Consider the following 16,804-nt stretch of genomic DNA (forward strand, 5'->3'; position numbering starts at 1 on the left):
TAACAGTGCCCCCACGCGCGGCCACCGCCCGCCCGCCGCGCGCTCGCCTGACCGCGGCGCCCGCCCCGGCCGCCCCGCCCGTCCCAGGCCGCCCCCGGCCGCGATGCCCGCCCCCCGGGGCCCCGGCGGCCCGCGCCCCTGCTAGGCTGCGGCGGCATGGCCCGCGCGCCCGGCGCGACCTCTGCGGATTGCATCGGTGTGCGGCGGCGGGGCATGCCCAGGGCACCGGGCACGGCCTTCAATGGGCGAGGACACGGACACGCGGAAAATTAACCACAGCTTCCTGCGGGACCACAGCTATGTGACTGAAGGTAACGTACGTGTTGTCTGAGGCCCCCTCCGGCCGGCCGCGGCGTGGGGATGCCGTCGCACCGAATGCCCTCCGAAGGTTTGGACCGCGCGCTGTGTGTCGTGTCCCCCCCACCCCACCCTACCCCACCCTGCCCCGGGTCCCGGAGGGAGGGAGCCTGAGGGCGCCGGCCTCCGCTGCCCAGCGCCCTCCTCCGCGCCGCCCTCCGGCAGGCAGCTTTCGGCCCCCAGGCCCGTGTGACATCCTGTATCGGCCCTGGCCATCATTTGTAAAAAGGCCATTCCTGCGGTTAATCTGGTGAAGAAATCCAGGGAGATGTAGTGGTTTAGAATCCTGGGTTTGCCATTTCAGCCCTGCCCAAAGCCCACAGAATTTTCTAGGCTGCCCACTCCCCAGAGACGAAGAGGGAACCACGGGGGAAAAAAAAAACCCAAGGCCAGACCCTCCCCCCCAAGAGGCTCGCTGTCCCTGGGCACTGCCTGTACCTCTAAAGGCAGGGGCCCCTCGTGGGTGGGAGACGGCGGCCCGTTTGGGGTTGGTCTTTTATTCCCGGTGAGTTATACTGAGACAGAAAGAGCTGGCTCCAAACTGGCAGAATTTTCCCCTAAAAGTGGGACATGCCTTCCCAAAGGGGCCCTGCATTTGAAATCCCCCAGACTGGTCCAACAGGCCCAAGCCCAACCCCCACCCCGAGGTGGTAGAATCCCGCTGGTCAGCGCTGATGGACCTGTGACTTCCAAGGGTCTCTCTCCTTCAGCTTGCCCAGAGAATGGTGGGGAACAGCTCCCAAACCGCAGCCAGGGGCCTGCGGAGCGAATCCCTGATTGAAGATGGGGTGATCGCTAGCCGCGGGGTGTCAGCATGCGGCAGAGGGGACACTTGCGCTGGAGACCTTCCTGGGTTTAGGGACTGCTTGAACCTTCCCTAGCGGCCGATAAACTGTCTGCATAAGTGTTGGTGGGTTGGTAGCAAGATGTCCCCCGGTGGGTGCCCCCAGTGGGAGGGGCCCTGCGCAAGGCGTTCCGCGGGGCTGGCGCGCGTGGGTGCCGGTGTCAGGGAACCTTGTGTGGGCTTGGCGGCTGGGAATCGACTCCCGGGTACTGTCCGCGGTCTAGTGCCTGGCTCTGCCGGAAATGAGGCCGAGTCCAAGCCGGAGTCCCGCGGAGGCCCAGGAGCGCGGGGCGAGCGCAGGGCGGGACCCCAGTGTCCCGTCCCGGGGAGCTGAGGCTTGATGTGTATCCTGGGCGGAGGGACGCTGAGAGGTGGCGCTCCCCGCTCCCGGGAAGAGAACCGCTGAGTCACGCTTTGCTGGTGGGGGAGGGGAAAGGGAAGGAGGTAAGGCTGCCTGGCTGGGTGAGGGCTCAGCCCCCAAGCTCGGGCTTTCTGGGGCCCAGGGAGCTGAAAGCGGCTCTTTGTGGCCTGCCTTGGTGAGGGTGAGGTAGAGTCAGCGTGCGTCGGGGTGTTTTTTTTCTGCGCGCAGGCTGCTGAGCGTAGAGGGTGAGAGGCCTCTGGGTTGTTGGCAGGTGCCCTTGTGGTCTGGCTCTGGCTGAGAGGGGATCTTGGCAGGTCATTCCGGTCTGGCTTTCTGCAGAAAGCCTCTGTTTTCTCATCTCAACCTTGAGGATGATGGGATAGGATGCAGGACTCTGATTAAAAGTAAAACCCCCTATGCCTGACCCATAGCGGACATTTGCAAACATTAATTCCTTCTTTATCTACCCCACCACGCTTCTAGCTTGCTTCCAGAAATTTATTGCCTCTTACCAGAGCAGAGCAAGGGGGAAGTGCATCCTTTGAGAAAGAAGTGATGTTTTTAATTCCTCTTCATTCATTCAGCAAATATTTCCCTACTATGTGCCAGTCACTGTTTTGGCCCTGGGGACTAGACAAAGATGCTGTCCTTGGGCAGCCTATGTTCTAGAAGGGAGCTCTGTGCTATTGAGGGAAAGCCCTTCTCACTAAGTCTCGGTTTCCCCATCTGTAGAATGGGAGTGAGAATACCATCCTGCCTACAAGGTCTCAGGGTTTCTGGGAGGGGCCAGTGGGACAGTGGATGAGGGAGCAGCCTTGGAGATGTAAATTGTTAACTAGCAGCTGAAGTTTGTTGAACACCTACTGTGTGCCGGGGCCTCATGCAAGATCTCGTGTACATCGCCTCCCAATTTTATAGAAGGAACCGAGGCTTGACCTTGTCCACATCCCAAACTGAGTGCCTGTATGTGTAGGGCGTAGGACTTGGGGGCTGCCGTGCAGAGACGAGTGAGATCAGAAATTCCTGTCCTCGGGGAGAGTAGGGTCTAGGAGAGGAAGCAAGAGCTGTGATTGTCATAATTAGAATTAGATGCGGTTTCTGGCTGCCCTGCATGAAGATGGACTTGCCCAGCACTGCACCTGGCATTTTATGCTCCCTCACTGGGTGGGTTACGAATTTGGATGTCACTTAGACTTACGTTCAAAGCCTCCTTCTGACTCTTCTCATGCTGTGTAATCTTAGACAAGTTATTAAACCTTTCTGAGTCTCACTTTCTCCCTTTGTAAAGGGAGAAATAATCATAACTTATCTCACGTTATTACTGTTGGGATGATCGGTGATTATGCTAATACAGAAAATACCCAGCACAGTGCTTGGTCAGCTGGAGGTATTTAATCAGGGGCACGGGTGTAATTAATACAGTTCCTGGAAGAGCTTCACGAGCAGATAATGGATGCTGAGATTTTGCGAAAGACCCAGGTGTACAAATTCCTGTTCCACCTGGTCATTTGGCTCACAAACACTCACTCACCACACCCCAGTGACTCTGGTCTACTTCCTGTTCCTTAAGCAGGTCATTTTTTTTTTTCCTTGCCTCACAGCATTTGCACTGGCTGCGTTCTCTATCTTGACCACCCCCTCCTGCTCTTCTTACCGCTGACTCCTCATCCTTTAGGTTTTCAGTTAAATGTCATCTTTGCCAGTGGGAGTCCTGCTTGAGTGCCTGAATCTCCACTTGTAAAATCTCAAACAGTTTGGGAAGAGTTTAGATTTTGTTAGTCATTCACACCTTGGTATGAATTTGTCAGAGCAGACTCCTCCACCCCACCCCACCCTGACCCCCTTTAACTCTTGGCTCAGCTCAGCTGATAGAGTGTTGTCACCACAAGCATGGGTGCAGGCCACCCTGGGACACAGAACTTTGGAAAGTTTGTGGGGAGGGTGCTGGGGAGAGCAGTACAGTTGAATCTCTCAAGACAGTAGAAGGACCTGGACCCTTGGGAGAAGGATTGCCAGGGGTAAGAGAGTACCAGCAAGTCCTGTGGGTTTAGACTTCTCAAGAGCCAGATATGGCCCAGGAAGGAATGCTTCCTGGCTGTGTTCCCTTGCTATAGCCATGTAGCTCAGCTTTGAGGTGAATGAAGTGGGCGTCTCGAGGCTAGTCTGATCTACAAACCTCTTCCTCCCCTTCTGTCATCAGTGTTTAGGGGCCTGTCTTCTGCTGGGTGTGGCCCTGGGCAGGCAGTTAGGGGCCAGACGCAGGGTTTTGGGGGCTCACACCCCAGGGGAGGTTGCAGTGGTCATTCCCAGGCACCTGAAGGGGAAGGCTCTTGAGGGCGTGCTTTCCTGCTAGCACCCCAGTCCCAGCTTTTCTCCCTTGAGCATATCAGCCATGAACCTCTGTCGTACATGCATTGCGTGCCTCTTGGATCCACAGAAAGACTCCTCTGTTTCCCTGACCCCATATGCTCACTGTCCTCGCGTGTTGCATGTGATTTCAGAGCCACCCAGGCTGAGGAAATGAAGCAGGGACTGGGACAGGGAGTTGTTAGGGTCAGGAGACTGTCATCAGCCTGTCTGAAACCAGCAGCTGGGCAGTTTCTGCAGCATGGAATTGTTCTTGTGTTTTGGACTAGTTGCGTGGGGATCCTGTCGGCCTTCTGCCCAGGCCTAGACCACAATGGGGAGGTGTGCTATTTGTGGGACCCAAATTTGCCCCCCATGGAGGGTACTGAGGCTGATCTCCCCAAAAGCCGACCCCTCACCTCACCAAGAGCATAGCGGTTCTCAACCAGAGAACTGGCCATAGGCTGGGTCGGATTGGTCCTGGGGTCGTGCATCCCTCTTGCAGTGGTGGTTCCAGAATGCACATGGGCTTGAGTGGACAGTAGAGCTGCAGGAAGTCAGTCTCTCTCTTGTGAAGGGATAGGAAAGCCCCCCCCCCACCCCCGCATTGTTGCCCACAGCCACCTTGAGACCACGAAGGGAGTGAACCCTAAGGTGACAATGCTTTTGGTGCCCAGGCAGAGCGTGAGTGGCTGCTGGGGTCTCTGTGATTCGCTGATTGCCCCCCTCCCCCACCTCTGGATTTCCAGTTTCATGGGCTGGCACATTCCTTCATCGCTTCACACCTTAAGCTAAGTTTCTGTGACTTGTAGCCAGCAACGACCTCTTTCCTGGTTATCCGGAAGACCAGAAGGCTCCCTTGTCACTCACGGCCAACATCTGAGATCCCTGAAACCAAGAGGGAGTTTGATGTGTTCATTCACTGCTTGAGAAATCCTCTGTGATGGCTTTCATTGTACTCAAGTCAAAGCTGCCCAGTTCTGGTTTCCCTTTCTCCGCTGTCCCATGGAATCATTTCCAGCCTGATGAGAGATCCCAGGATCTGGTGTCAGGAGACCCGCATCCCCGGTAGGGTCTGACTCTGGGTTCACCGTCTCAGTGGGTCACACAGTCTCAGAACCTTAGCATCTTCTCTGGATTGCTGCTTTTGATCACTTGAAATGAGGGACATAGTGTTGTTTGATATGGTAACATGACGTGAGCTCCCCACCCTGCTTTGTGGAAGGAACACTGTTCATGAACTCATGGCGTGCAACGGCTTGATGTGTATAAACATGTCCGGCCCAGAGCCCTGGACCCAGTCAGTGCCTAATAATCCTGGTCTGCCAACAATGATGCCTGCTCCTTTGGGGTACAGTTAGAGTAGAACCTAAGAACCACCATCAAACTGGCTAACCCCACCCTGTCCCCACTTCACCGGGAAGTGGAGGCTCAGAGAGGTCCCTTGTGGCTCTGCCTTCAAGCCAGTCCAGAGGGACAGTGGGCAGAGCCAACGTTTGGTTTGGAAAATCAAGCAGTGGACTTCTGGATCTCCACATCTTCCTTCCATTTAGGAATATCACTTCCAGGAGCAATCCTGAAGTTTCCCAAGGTCATACTGTCTCCATTTCAGGGGTGGGGGCAGCAAAGGCAGCTCTAGGGTATGGGGGCTCACTGCTGGGTGTTCTCTGTTCAGCCACGTCACCTCTCTGAGCCTCAGTCTCCTTGCACAGCCTCCTGCCCTGGGTTGTCACATGGCCGGGAGAAGCAAAGGCCACGCTGACTCCAAAGGGCTTCCTGTTGTTACCAGTTTCCCCAAACCACATTGGGCTACACTGTAAGCAACACACTCGTTTATTTCTAATCAATTCCAAGGCAAGGGATGGTGCAGTCATGGGGTAGGCTTTTTCTCATTTTCTTTCTGCAAGATGGGAATCAGATTCTAATAAAATTTTCCACATCATCTCCTGGTTGTCTTAACGTGCTCCAGCTTTCGGTTTTTATCCTTGAAGCCCGCAGAGCCAGGGGACCTTTTCGTAAGAGGGGACTGTAGGTCCGGAAGCGTGACTGTGTGTCACCCCCGGTATAATGGACAGGACTGGAGTCGCCATGGGGACGAGAAACACAGTCTCCAGCCGGCTGCACTAAGATGCACATCGTTAGCAATTTGTGATAGTTCCTTCCAGTCTTTTTTTAATGCCCACGTCTGTGTTTAATAAAAGCTGTAATCGCTCCATATAAACCGTGTTGAAGGCGATTTTTTAAATGAAACATGAGCTTATAATAGAGTTCTCCAGTGCTTGGCGGGCTTCCTGGTTGTACAACCCGTGCAGTCACGTGGGGCCCTCCACACTCAGGAGGCCTGTTTTTGGTTTCGTACTCTGCCATGGCCATGTTGAAAGTTTTATAATTTTATCTCCAAATCCGCGTTTTTGTAAGTGACATCTGATGGTACAGTGGAGCAGGCGCCTGAGCAGAGGTGATGCCCACAACACGTGTTTCGGCTGTTTTGTGTGGCTTCTGTACACACTTAACTTATGTGCACTTTGAGTGTCGCTGAGCTCCCGCACGGTCTTGCTCGCACCCTGGATGGATGTGCCCACAACCTTGTAGGCAGCGGTGGGAGCAGACGGTGTGGAGAAGCCACTCTTTTCCCTGTGAACCAGAACCTGATTTGGACACAGAAGGGAGAAAGTGACATTCCAAGGAGCTCGAGGGAACAAGGAACCCGGTTGTCATACCCCCTTACCCATGATACGTCCTTGTGTGAGCTGATCACTGATGCCGAACAGGAGGACCCAGCAGGGAACGGAAGGGTGGGACAGCCACAGTCCTTCCCTTTCAACGCCTGTTCATCACTGAGCCAAGGGGACAGGAGCTGCGTGTGGAATGTGCAAGCACCAAAAAGGGAAGAAAAGCCAGATGAGCTGGTTTGGTGTTGTGTTCCCGCTGCCCTGTAAGAGGAAAAGACACATGCCTATGGAAGCTACCAGTTACAAAGTGTGTATTTCAGTGACTCTGCTTTCCAGTTAAATACTCTCCTATTTGCATTTAAAACTGGAATTGCATAATAGAATGATGAGTGGCAAAATCCATGCTATAATTTAAACTTTCTTTCTTTTTTTTTCTATTGGCAAGAAGTGGCAAATGACACCATGGCAAGTCTAGGGGAAAATGAAAGAGCATTATTTTTTAGTATCTTTAATTACAGTTTCCCCCTCTTTTTGAACAGGGTGCTCTGAATTTTCATTGTGCACTGGGCCCTAAAAATGATAGAATTGGCTCTGCTTTGCCATAGGGGACAGGCTGGAATTCCAGGGGGAAAGAACTCTTGGCCCGCCTCCCACCCCCTCTTCGCTTTTGTGATTGGTGGAAATGTGAGAGTCTGTCACTCATTGGGCAACTTCTCCATAGTGGGCGGAGTTAAAATATTAAAGGTCGCTCGGTGCTCCTCCCCTACCCATTGGGCCCTCAGGGTGGGCTGTTCCAAGGAAATGCCCATAGGTCTTTCATTGCAGTCTCCAGTCTTTAGACTTCTCTCTCCCCACAGGTCCAAGAGGAGGGGCAGTAGACTAGGGGTCCCTAGCTCCTCCCACCATTACCATTAATAAGGCAGATTTGATTGCCCTCTTGTCCACCTTCCCTGTGTGATCTCAAGTGCTAGCGGGGTGGGGAGAGAAGGTACCCAACTGGTAACCCCAGCGTCGCCCCCAAACTCCATCCTTAATGGGCTGCACATTGTTGCTGTGATGGGTGTCCCATGGTCCAATTAATCACCCCCTGATGTTGGATAATGAGGTGGCCTTTTTTCTCATATAACTAACGCCAAGTGAACGAGCCCTTTCTATGAATGAGGACACCCTACTCCCATCCCTCCCTTTAAGTCTGGAATAATTTCTTACGAGAGAACCCTGTGCACGCAATTTTATGTAAAAATTATGAGTGTGTTTAATGTTCTTGACACATATTGCCAAATTATTCTCCAGAGAATTTTTCTGTTTTACCACCTGCTGATCAGCATTTGGTATCGTAATTCATCTGACCTCTGCAGATATCGTAAATGAAAGATATTTGTTTCAGTTTATGTCTGAATACCAATGAGGTGGGACATTTCTTTTTCCTTTTGTTCAACAGACATTTACTGCTCCCCCTTATAAGCTGGGGGGACATGAGATGCTGGACGTGCAACACTGAGGAGCAAGTTCATTGCTGGCATTCATTTACTCACTCGCTCATTCATTTGTCGGACTATTATCTCTGAAGCTGCCACTGAGGTCTGGGCACAAAAGAAGCCAGTGTGGCTGGACAGGGAGGGTGCGGGTCGGGTCAGAGCCCAGACAGGAGAGAACTCAGGCAGAGCCCAGAGTTCGCCAACATCTAAAGGAAGGAGAATGAGAAGTCTGGGGCAGGGTAGGGGTATTCACCCAGGTAGGAAGAAAACAGGAGGGCTGTGGAGTCCTAGGCCTGACAGTGCAGCTAGGAAGACACAGGGAGGGAAGAAGGATGGATGGCCAGCATTAAACCCTGCCATACCATCAGGTAGGACAGTATCAGAAAGCAGCCCCCGGGCCCCCTGTTTCACACCCACTCAGACCCTCTCCCCTGGGGCTCTGCTTGGTGATGTCGTTCCACTAGCCCCTGCGGGCTGCAACTCTGTCTCCCCACTCGGGTCTCCCTGCTGGCACACAGAATAGTTTGCTGTCTATTCTCTGCTCTCCCCCAGAGCCCCTGCTTCTCCAGTCTCACTGTTTCTGGGGCAAAGAATCCAGGTCCTAGAAGGCATGTTTCGAGAGCTCGGTGCTCCTGGTTTCATTCTGTGGACAGGAGCCAGGCTGTGTCCTTGAAAGCACAGGCTGTCTCTCCCAGGGTCTCAAATGCCACTGAGAGAGAGCTGCCCCCCACAGAGTGCCCTGGGGAGTCCTGCTGGCTAAATCAGGCCCTGCAAGAGAGATGCCCCTTTCCGACCACACTGGCAGCCAGCGGCCCTCGTGCAAAATGACCCATGTGGACTTCAGTATTAAATAATTGTAAAACAAATGTAATAACCATTAATATGATTAACCATTTACTGACTGCATACTATATACCCGGTGTGATGCTAAGTACCTCTCTTACTGGTTCCTGACAAAATCCAGTGTTGTATGTATTCTCCCCATTTTATAGGGGAGAGAGCTGAGAGCTGGCCCTGAGTACCATGCATAAGGGGCAGAGCTGGGGTTTGGACACAGGCTGTCTGCCTGCAGAACCCACACTCCTGACCTCCACCTGTTGTGGAGGGACCAACAGGGCAGGGACGGGAGATCTGTTGAGATCTGATTACTTGCCTGGCTTAGGAGGGTGTGGCATTTGAGCCCAGGAATACCTGGTGTGGTGCTCAGGCTGAACTTGTGGCAATGAATGCATCTGTCATGCCCATGTGTGTGGTTAAAGGCAATTGAGATGGGCCAGGAGCAGGAGGGATCCCCTCCCCTGCACGGGGGGTGGACGTGGGGGGCTGGCCACAGCTCTGCAGAGGACAGGTGCTTTGGCACTGAAGGGAGTAGTGGTATTCTCCAGGTCAGGAAGTGATGCCCTTTGGGTCATGGCATTTGAGTACATTCCAGGCATGAAGAATAGCGTGTGCGAAGTGACATATTGTTTTTTTCTTTTTTTAAGATTCTATTTATTTATTTGGCTGAGAGAGAGAGAGATCACAAGTAGGCAGAGCAGCAGGCAGAGAGAGAGGGAGAAGCAGGCTCCCCGCTGAGCAGAGAGCCTGATTCGGGGCTCCATCCCAGGACCCTCGAGACTATGACCTGAGCCGAACGCAGAGGCTTAACCCACTGAGCCACCCAGGTGCCCCATGAAGGGACATATTCTTGTCTCTTGACCATGTCTGGGGTCCTTGGCCTGAGCCTAGGAAGCAGTTGCCAGGCAGCTTGGGGTAAAGGGTCCACCTGGGAGCCACTGCGCTGTCCAGGATGGGCCCTGCCTCCTTGTACAGTAGAAGCTATTGTCCTCCACAGTCCTGGGCTGAATGGCCCATTGAGGCAGTACAAAGACAGCTCAGAGGTCCCAGCTGCCCCAAGCAGGGATAGGATCACCAGCTCAGGCCTGGGGCTTCCTCTGGGCCTGCCTGGCCTCTTGCCTTCCTCTGCCCTGAGGAGATGGTGGCCTTGACACCAGAGTCTGCCAGTGCTGGGGCATGGGTCCCTGGGGCCTGAACTCTGGTCCTGGCCCAGCTGGCAGGTGCTTCCTCCTCAGAACCTGGGTCCCCACCTGTGATACTTTCTGTGAGTATTGGGTAAAATCTCTATATATAGACATAAATCTCCATAAAAGGCGCAGTCATTTGTATTATCAGATGAGCTTTTAGCTTTTTTTTTTTTTTCAATTTCAAAAAGGTTTTATTTTTTTTTAATTTTTTTTTTAAAGATTTTATTTATTCATTTGGCAGAGAGAGATCACAAGTAGGTAGAGAGAGGGGGGGGAAGCAGACTCCCTGCCAAGCAGAGAGCCTAATGCGGGACTCGATCCCAGGACCCTGAGATCATGACCCGAGCCAAGGGCAGAGGCTTAACCCACTGAGCCACCCAGGCACCCCAATTTCAAAAAGGTTTTAAGGAAACTTCCAAGTATGTACAGAGGTAGAGGAAATTGAATCTGGAGTTGCTGCTCTCCAGTGGCCTTGCTCCAGCCGCTCTGAAGATTGCACCATGCCCCCTTCGTTGACTTTCCTCTCTTTCTGGCTGAAGAACTTTTTAAGCCAGTTCAGCCCTCTGGTCATCTCCCCACTCCCTCAGCAGGCCAGGGCACATCTTGCCTGCCCAAGTGCCACCACCAGCCCTACCAGAATGAGTACTCATGCCTTCCCATCCGAACACTCAGTCATCCTGGCAAGGTCCCTACTTGTCTCACAAATGCCTTTTTCTAATTACTGGGTTTGAACTAGGATCCCGAGTCCTGCACCTGAATGAGGGTGTTCTGTCTCTTAGGCCTTTCCTGTTTGAGACCCGTCCTCTATCCCATTTCCAGATCACTGAGTGTGGAAGACATTCGTTACTCTTCTGGAAAGATTACAGTTTTACCCCCCAGACTGTGTCTGGCTCCCAGTTGACTGATGGGTCTAGAAGGCTGATGGGCATTTGCCTGTATCCTAGGAGTCAGCCCCGGGGCATGCTCCTCTCTCCTTCCAGGGTCTTCCTCATCCTTCATCAGCTGGGAGAGCCTGGTCACATTGCTCAGGGGGTGTAAGTATCTTCACCAAGACCTGGCCAGATGGCAGGTTCATGAGCAAGAACAGTGGTTTCTGTTGGAAGCCGTTGAGTTTTGAGATTTATTACATAGCAGTGGAGAACTGGAATAGTCCTGGATTCCCAGATTGAATTCCCAGTTGTGCCCAGCTCCTGCTCCTTCTGAGATGCCTTATCTAGCTATGGTGCTCTCCTTGATTCTGTAGCTCTTCCAGAACCTTCCAGGGACTTCCTTCTTATGTGTGTTTGCCTGTGTCATTTCTGTTCTTTATAACCAAAGAACCCTCACTCCCAGTCCCAGCCAGGACAGTGACTCAGCTCACATCATAAGATAGGACTGGCAGCCAGGCCTTTCTGAAACCTAGGACCCAGAGTCCTGCTCCATGAAATGTCAGTAGATACAGATATTGGACACATCTGCTTTGTCTTACATAGCTCAGCACTTGCCACCCACCGGGTGCTGGGTAAGAATGTGTCTGAGTGACCCAGTGAATAAAAGCCACCCTTCTGCCTAGCCACATCCTCTGAGCACATAGTCTTCTCTTTACAAAGTTTAGATAGGTGTAGATTTCAGTGCCCGTGTTCCTGTTAAATCACTCCAGACCCATAGCCACACAGATCAGACTTGAGTTACCATGGCGCAGTGACCGTGGGGAAATGCATAAAGCAAAAATGTTGCTGCTACCTTTTCAATGTGCAGATCACTCAGTAAATAACAGGTGCATGTTGTGGACCACGGCCCGGTCACTTCTTTCAGTGTCTGCCGTTGGCTGGTCACCGCATATCTGTTAGTTCACAGACAGCAAAGCACGTGGCAGCACCACCTCCTTGTCTCCCCTGAGAAACCCATGCGATGCTTTACACAAGTGGCAAATCAAAAAGGGGAAATTGGCCAACAGATAGTGGTCAGCAGGGGAGTGAAAGTGACCCAGCTAGAGCAGAAATAGGGATGTGGGGAAGGTGAGCAGAGTTAGAGAAGAAATTGCCGACTGGACTCTCACATGCAGCCAGCTACACAGAATGTGGGAGTCAGTAGACTCTAGAAGATGTTTCCTGGTGTTGGAAGCATGTGGGGTAAAATCATAGGAGTTGACCTGAGCTTGGGAGGATGGGTCTCCAAGGCACAGACAGGGTGCCAGCAGTTGGATGGTCAACGGAAGCAGCACTGTCCAAATGACTCCCCCACGCATTTGTTATTACAAAGAAATAAAAACACTTGAATTCTTGATATTTCTGAGGTTTTAAAATTACCGTACTAAATACTGCTTTCGCTATTTTAAAAATTTCTCTATAACTTAAAACTGTCAGTAAGAGAATTTTTTAAGACTTAAAGATTTTTTTTTAAAGTCACAGAACATTGGGGTGCCTAGTGGTGCCATCAGTTGAGCATCGGACTCTTTTGTTTTTGACTCAGGTCATGATCTCGGGGTGGTTGAGTTTCAGCCCCATGTCAGGCTTTGCACACAGCACGGAGTCTGCTTGAGATTCTCTCTCTCTCTCCTTCTCCCTCTGTCTCTCCCCTGTGCTTCCAAACATACCACCTCAATAAATAAATAAATAAATAAAATACCAAAAAAAAAGTCACAGGGTATATGTAATTTCCACACTGATTATCAAGATCACTTTGAATGGAGCTCCTGGGTGGCTCAGTGGATTAAGCCGCTGCCTTCGGTTCATGTCCTGATCTCGGGGTCCTGGGATCAAGCCCTGCATTGCGCTCTCTCTCAGCAGGGAGCCTGCTTCCCCCTCTCTCTCTGCCTGACTCTCTGCCACCTGTGATCTTTCTCTCTGTCAAATAAATAAATAAAATCTTAAAAAAAAGCAAAAGATCACTTTGAATGATGTGGGCATACACCATCAGTTTTGTTGTCCCCCAAACTGAGAACTCCCTGTTTTCATTCTGAATGTGCTGTGTACCACATTGCCCCTCCACAGTGATGTTCTAAGCCCTGGCTGAAGGAGTACAGTCAGTTTCCTTATTGAAGTCAGCAACTCAAGAATATTAAATAATGCAAATTCCTTGCTGTGGCAATGGTCACGCAGCCCGTGGATCACTGTGAGTGGGACACATGCCTTCCCTCCACGGCACTCATCACGCAGACCTCCAGCCAGCCTGTCTGCTTCGCGAACAATCCATCATGGAATGAACTGGGTGAAGGAGTCAGAGGCTGAATGATTGTGACTCCTACACCAGCTTTCAATGTGAAAGATGATAAAAACAACCCGGAATAGTTTATAGCCCCAAGGAGAGGTAAGGCTCTTTATTGAAGCTGTGAAAATATAATCCATCATCATAATGTATCCCATATCGTCAGACTGTGGGAGCTAAGTTTCATGTATGTTAAGATGCTGCTTGCAAGAAGATATTAATTCTGGTTTTCTATTTTATCTCATTACAGAAACATTAAAAAATGCAGGAAGTAGAAGGGGGGTGGATATCTTGATGTTACTGCCCCAGAAATGTTCCAGTTTTACTGTATTTCCTTGTTTACCCTTCCCCTCTAGATGGCCATATAAATACAGTTTGTATCTTTTAAAATATTTAACATCCTGGGTGCCTGGTGGCTCAGTTGGTTAAGCAACTGCCTTCAGCTCAGGTCATGATGCCAGAGCACCGGGATCGAGTCCCACATGCGGCTCCTAGCTCCACCAGGAGTCTGCTTCTCCCTCTGACCTTCTCCTCTTTCATGCTCTCTCTCAGTGTTTCTCTCTAAAATAAATAAATTCTTTAAAAAAATTAAAATATTTAACATCCTGAAACATTTCCCCATGTTGTTATAATTTCCGAGTAAATAATTTTTTAATGGCTGCATGATAGCCCATCACATACATATAATTATTCACCCAATAACTAGGTATGGATCCATTCATTAGACTGGGGTGGATGCCTGCAGTGGGGGTGTGGGTGATTGGGGAGTGGGTGTGGGAAGGAGGAGTTGGGCCCAGCCCCTCCCTGGAGACGGTCTGGAACCAGGGAGACATAAACAGATGGTAGTGATACACCGTACTGGGTGCTGAGAGACAGTGGGACACCATAGCTGGGACCCCATGGCAGTGTGGGGGCTGGGCTGAGTCAAGAGCTAAGGCCATCAGAAAGGATGAATACCCAACTTTTGTAGCAACATGGTTGGGACTGGAAGAGATCATGCTGAGTGAAATAAGTCAAGCAGAGAGAGTCAGTTATCATATGATTTCACTTATTTGTGGAGCATAAGAAATAACACGGAGGACATGGGGAGATGGAGAGGAGAAGGGAGTTGAGGGAAATTGGAAGGGGGAGATGAACCATGAGAGTCTAGGGACTCTGAGAAACAATCTGAGGGTTTTGAAGGGGTAGGTGGTGGGAAGTTGGGGGAACCAGGTGGTGGGTATTATGGAGGGCATGCATTGCATGGAGCACTAGGTGTGGTACAAAAACAATGAATTCTGTTACACTGAAAAGAAAAAAAAAAAAAAGAGCTAAAGAGTAGCCAGTAGGGATTGGGAGAGAAGCTGTTCTTAGTACTCAGATGCTATGGCAGAAGCAGATCGGTGAGAACAAGCATGGCCCTAGGGTTGCTGGAGCATTAACTTTTGGGGTCTTGGAGCCCCAGGACTGGCCTGGTTCATGAAAAGACAGACCAGACTGCTTCTGGGAAAGGGCCCTTGGTCCTCTGTCCAGGCACAGGAGGAAGAGGGAGCAAGACCGGCCAGAGGTCTCTGGGGGTTTGGAGAGTGAATTGGGACTGGAGGGGGTGGGGTGGGGAATGAAGATCACAGTGGGGTGTGAGCACCTCCGGGAGAGGTGAGAAAGTTCCCCCCACTCCCACTACAGTGAGGCTTCTGGGGTGGGCAGGGGAGGGGAGTAGAGGTGAGTGTTGCACAAAGGGGAGGTGGGCTGGGAGGGTTTAGTGGCTTGCCCTTTAGAGGGAGAAGGGTTGTGCCTCCTTTCATGATCTGTCTATACAAGAGTCCTCCTGAGGCTGGCAGCACTGGGGACAGTGGGGGGAGGGTGGAGAAACAGCCCCACTCCTGGACACCGGCATCCCAGCTATGGGTGCTGGAAAGTGAGATGTGAGATCATCCTCATCAGTGTCTTCCCATATTTCAGGATATTCTTGTCTCTGGGTATCTGGGAATGCAATTTCTTGGTGAAAGGATAGGAGAGCTCTTAGGGGCTTGAACAAAGACGTGACTCTCATGTTGTCACTAAAACAAAAATAAAATTCATCAAAAATTTTTGTTTGGGTGATCTTCAAAAGTATAAGTCCATGGGTATCCTGCAGCTCTGGCCAAACCGTAGATTAGAGTGAACCCATCGGTCTGTGTCTCTCCTGCTTTAAGGAAAAAGAGAGTTGATTTCAGCTGTGATGCCTGGTGACTTGTGACTGTTTCACGGTCTCTTGATGTGTGTCTGATGGTGATGGGCTTCGGCTGTGCGGGGAGGACTCATGCTGCGAACCTTTCTCTGCGTCTATAACTCTTGGCTTCATGGGCGAATGACCATGGTGGGCGGTGAGGATGATAGGCAAAGCTATCACTTCTTGACTGTTATGTTGTCACGTGTTGTGGTGACAGTGTACCCACCTCGGGGGTGGTGGGAGCGACTCCCTTTTGTGTATCAGGAATTAGAGCCCCCGGAAAAGTCAGGTAGCACGCCTAGAGTCTCACAGTGGGTGTTATGTTAACTATTATGCCTTGACAAACCATTAAATCTTAGTGACTTAAGGTAACAACCGTTTTATCATGTCCTCTGGATTCTGTGGTCAGGAATTTGGGTAGGGCTTGGCTGGGCGAATTGGCTCTGCATGGCCATTGCGGAGTCCCACCGTCAACAGAGCCCCTCCAGCATGGCAGTCCCAGGGTGGATGGACTCCTTCAGGGGCAGCTGGCTTTCTCAGGTCAGGTGTCCTAAGAAGCAGGTGGGAGACTTGACTTCCTGACCTCCTTGGAGTCTCCCTCATCAGTCCTGTGGCTTTCGTTCAGTTGAGTTACCGGCCAGGCCAGGTTCCAGGGGAGGTAGAGTCTGCCTTTGGACATGGGAAAGGCCAGGTCCACCGTGGAAGAGCAGATGGGATGGGAGACAGTGCCGTAGCCCTTGTTGGGAAACCTTCTGCTGCAGATGGCCGGCTGAGCCAAGCTCTGCACTGGGTCTGACCTTGGAGCGGCTGCATCTCCAGCCAGGGAGGAACATTTTCCCTTGCCGTCCTGACCGGCCTGCAGAAACGGAGGCCTCTTCCCCGTACCATTTCTCTGATCAGAAGTAAAAAATCATCCTGTACTTTTGCCAGTCTAAATATGGAGTTCATGGTGATGGGGATGAACCTTGAGGCCAGTATGCTAAGTGAAATAAGGCAGACAGGGAAGGACACATGCTGTAAGATCTCACTTACATGTGAAATCGACAAGAGCCAAAGTCATGGAAACGGAGACGGGGATGGTGGTTGCCAAGGGCTGGGGGTGGGGGAAATGGGGAGATGCTGGTCAAAGGGTACAAGCTTCCAGTTACAAGATGAAGCAGCTCTGGGATCGAATATCCAGCAGGGTGATGATAGTTAATAGCACTGTCTTACATACTTCAAAGTTGCTAAGAGAGTAGATCTTAAATATTCTCATTGTAAAGGAGAAATGGCAGTCATGTGATGTGGTGGAGAGTTTAGCTAATGCTATGGTGGTAATCATTTTACAGCATTTGAGGAGATCAAA

General features: G+C 51.4%; 1 protein-coding gene across 2 annotated transcripts in view; it reads left to right on the top strand.

The window, feature by feature from the left end:
* The first annotated feature begins 114 nt into the window (after nucleotides 1-114).
* The window catches only part of PPP2R2C (protein phosphatase 2 regulatory subunit Bgamma), a 126,868-nt gene continuing 110,178 nt past the window's right edge, over nucleotides 115-16,804 (top strand). The window contains exon 1 of one of the 2 annotated variants that reach the window (XM_059380499.1): nucleotides 115-311. In XM_059380499.1, the coding sequence (XP_059236482.1) occupies nucleotides 242-311 (70 nt within the window). In that variant the 5' untranslated portion in view covers nucleotides 115-241. Of the gene's footprint in view, nucleotides 389-16,804 lie in introns of both variants that reach the window. The other variant, XM_059380508.1, reaches the window with a different exon arrangement.

This window comes from Mustela nigripes, chromosome 1 (genome assembly GCF_022355385.1).
Source record: "Mustela nigripes isolate SB6536 chromosome 1, MUSNIG.SB6536, whole genome shotgun sequence".
NCBI lineage: Eukaryota > Metazoa > Chordata > Mammalia > Carnivora > Mustelidae > Mustela > Mustela nigripes.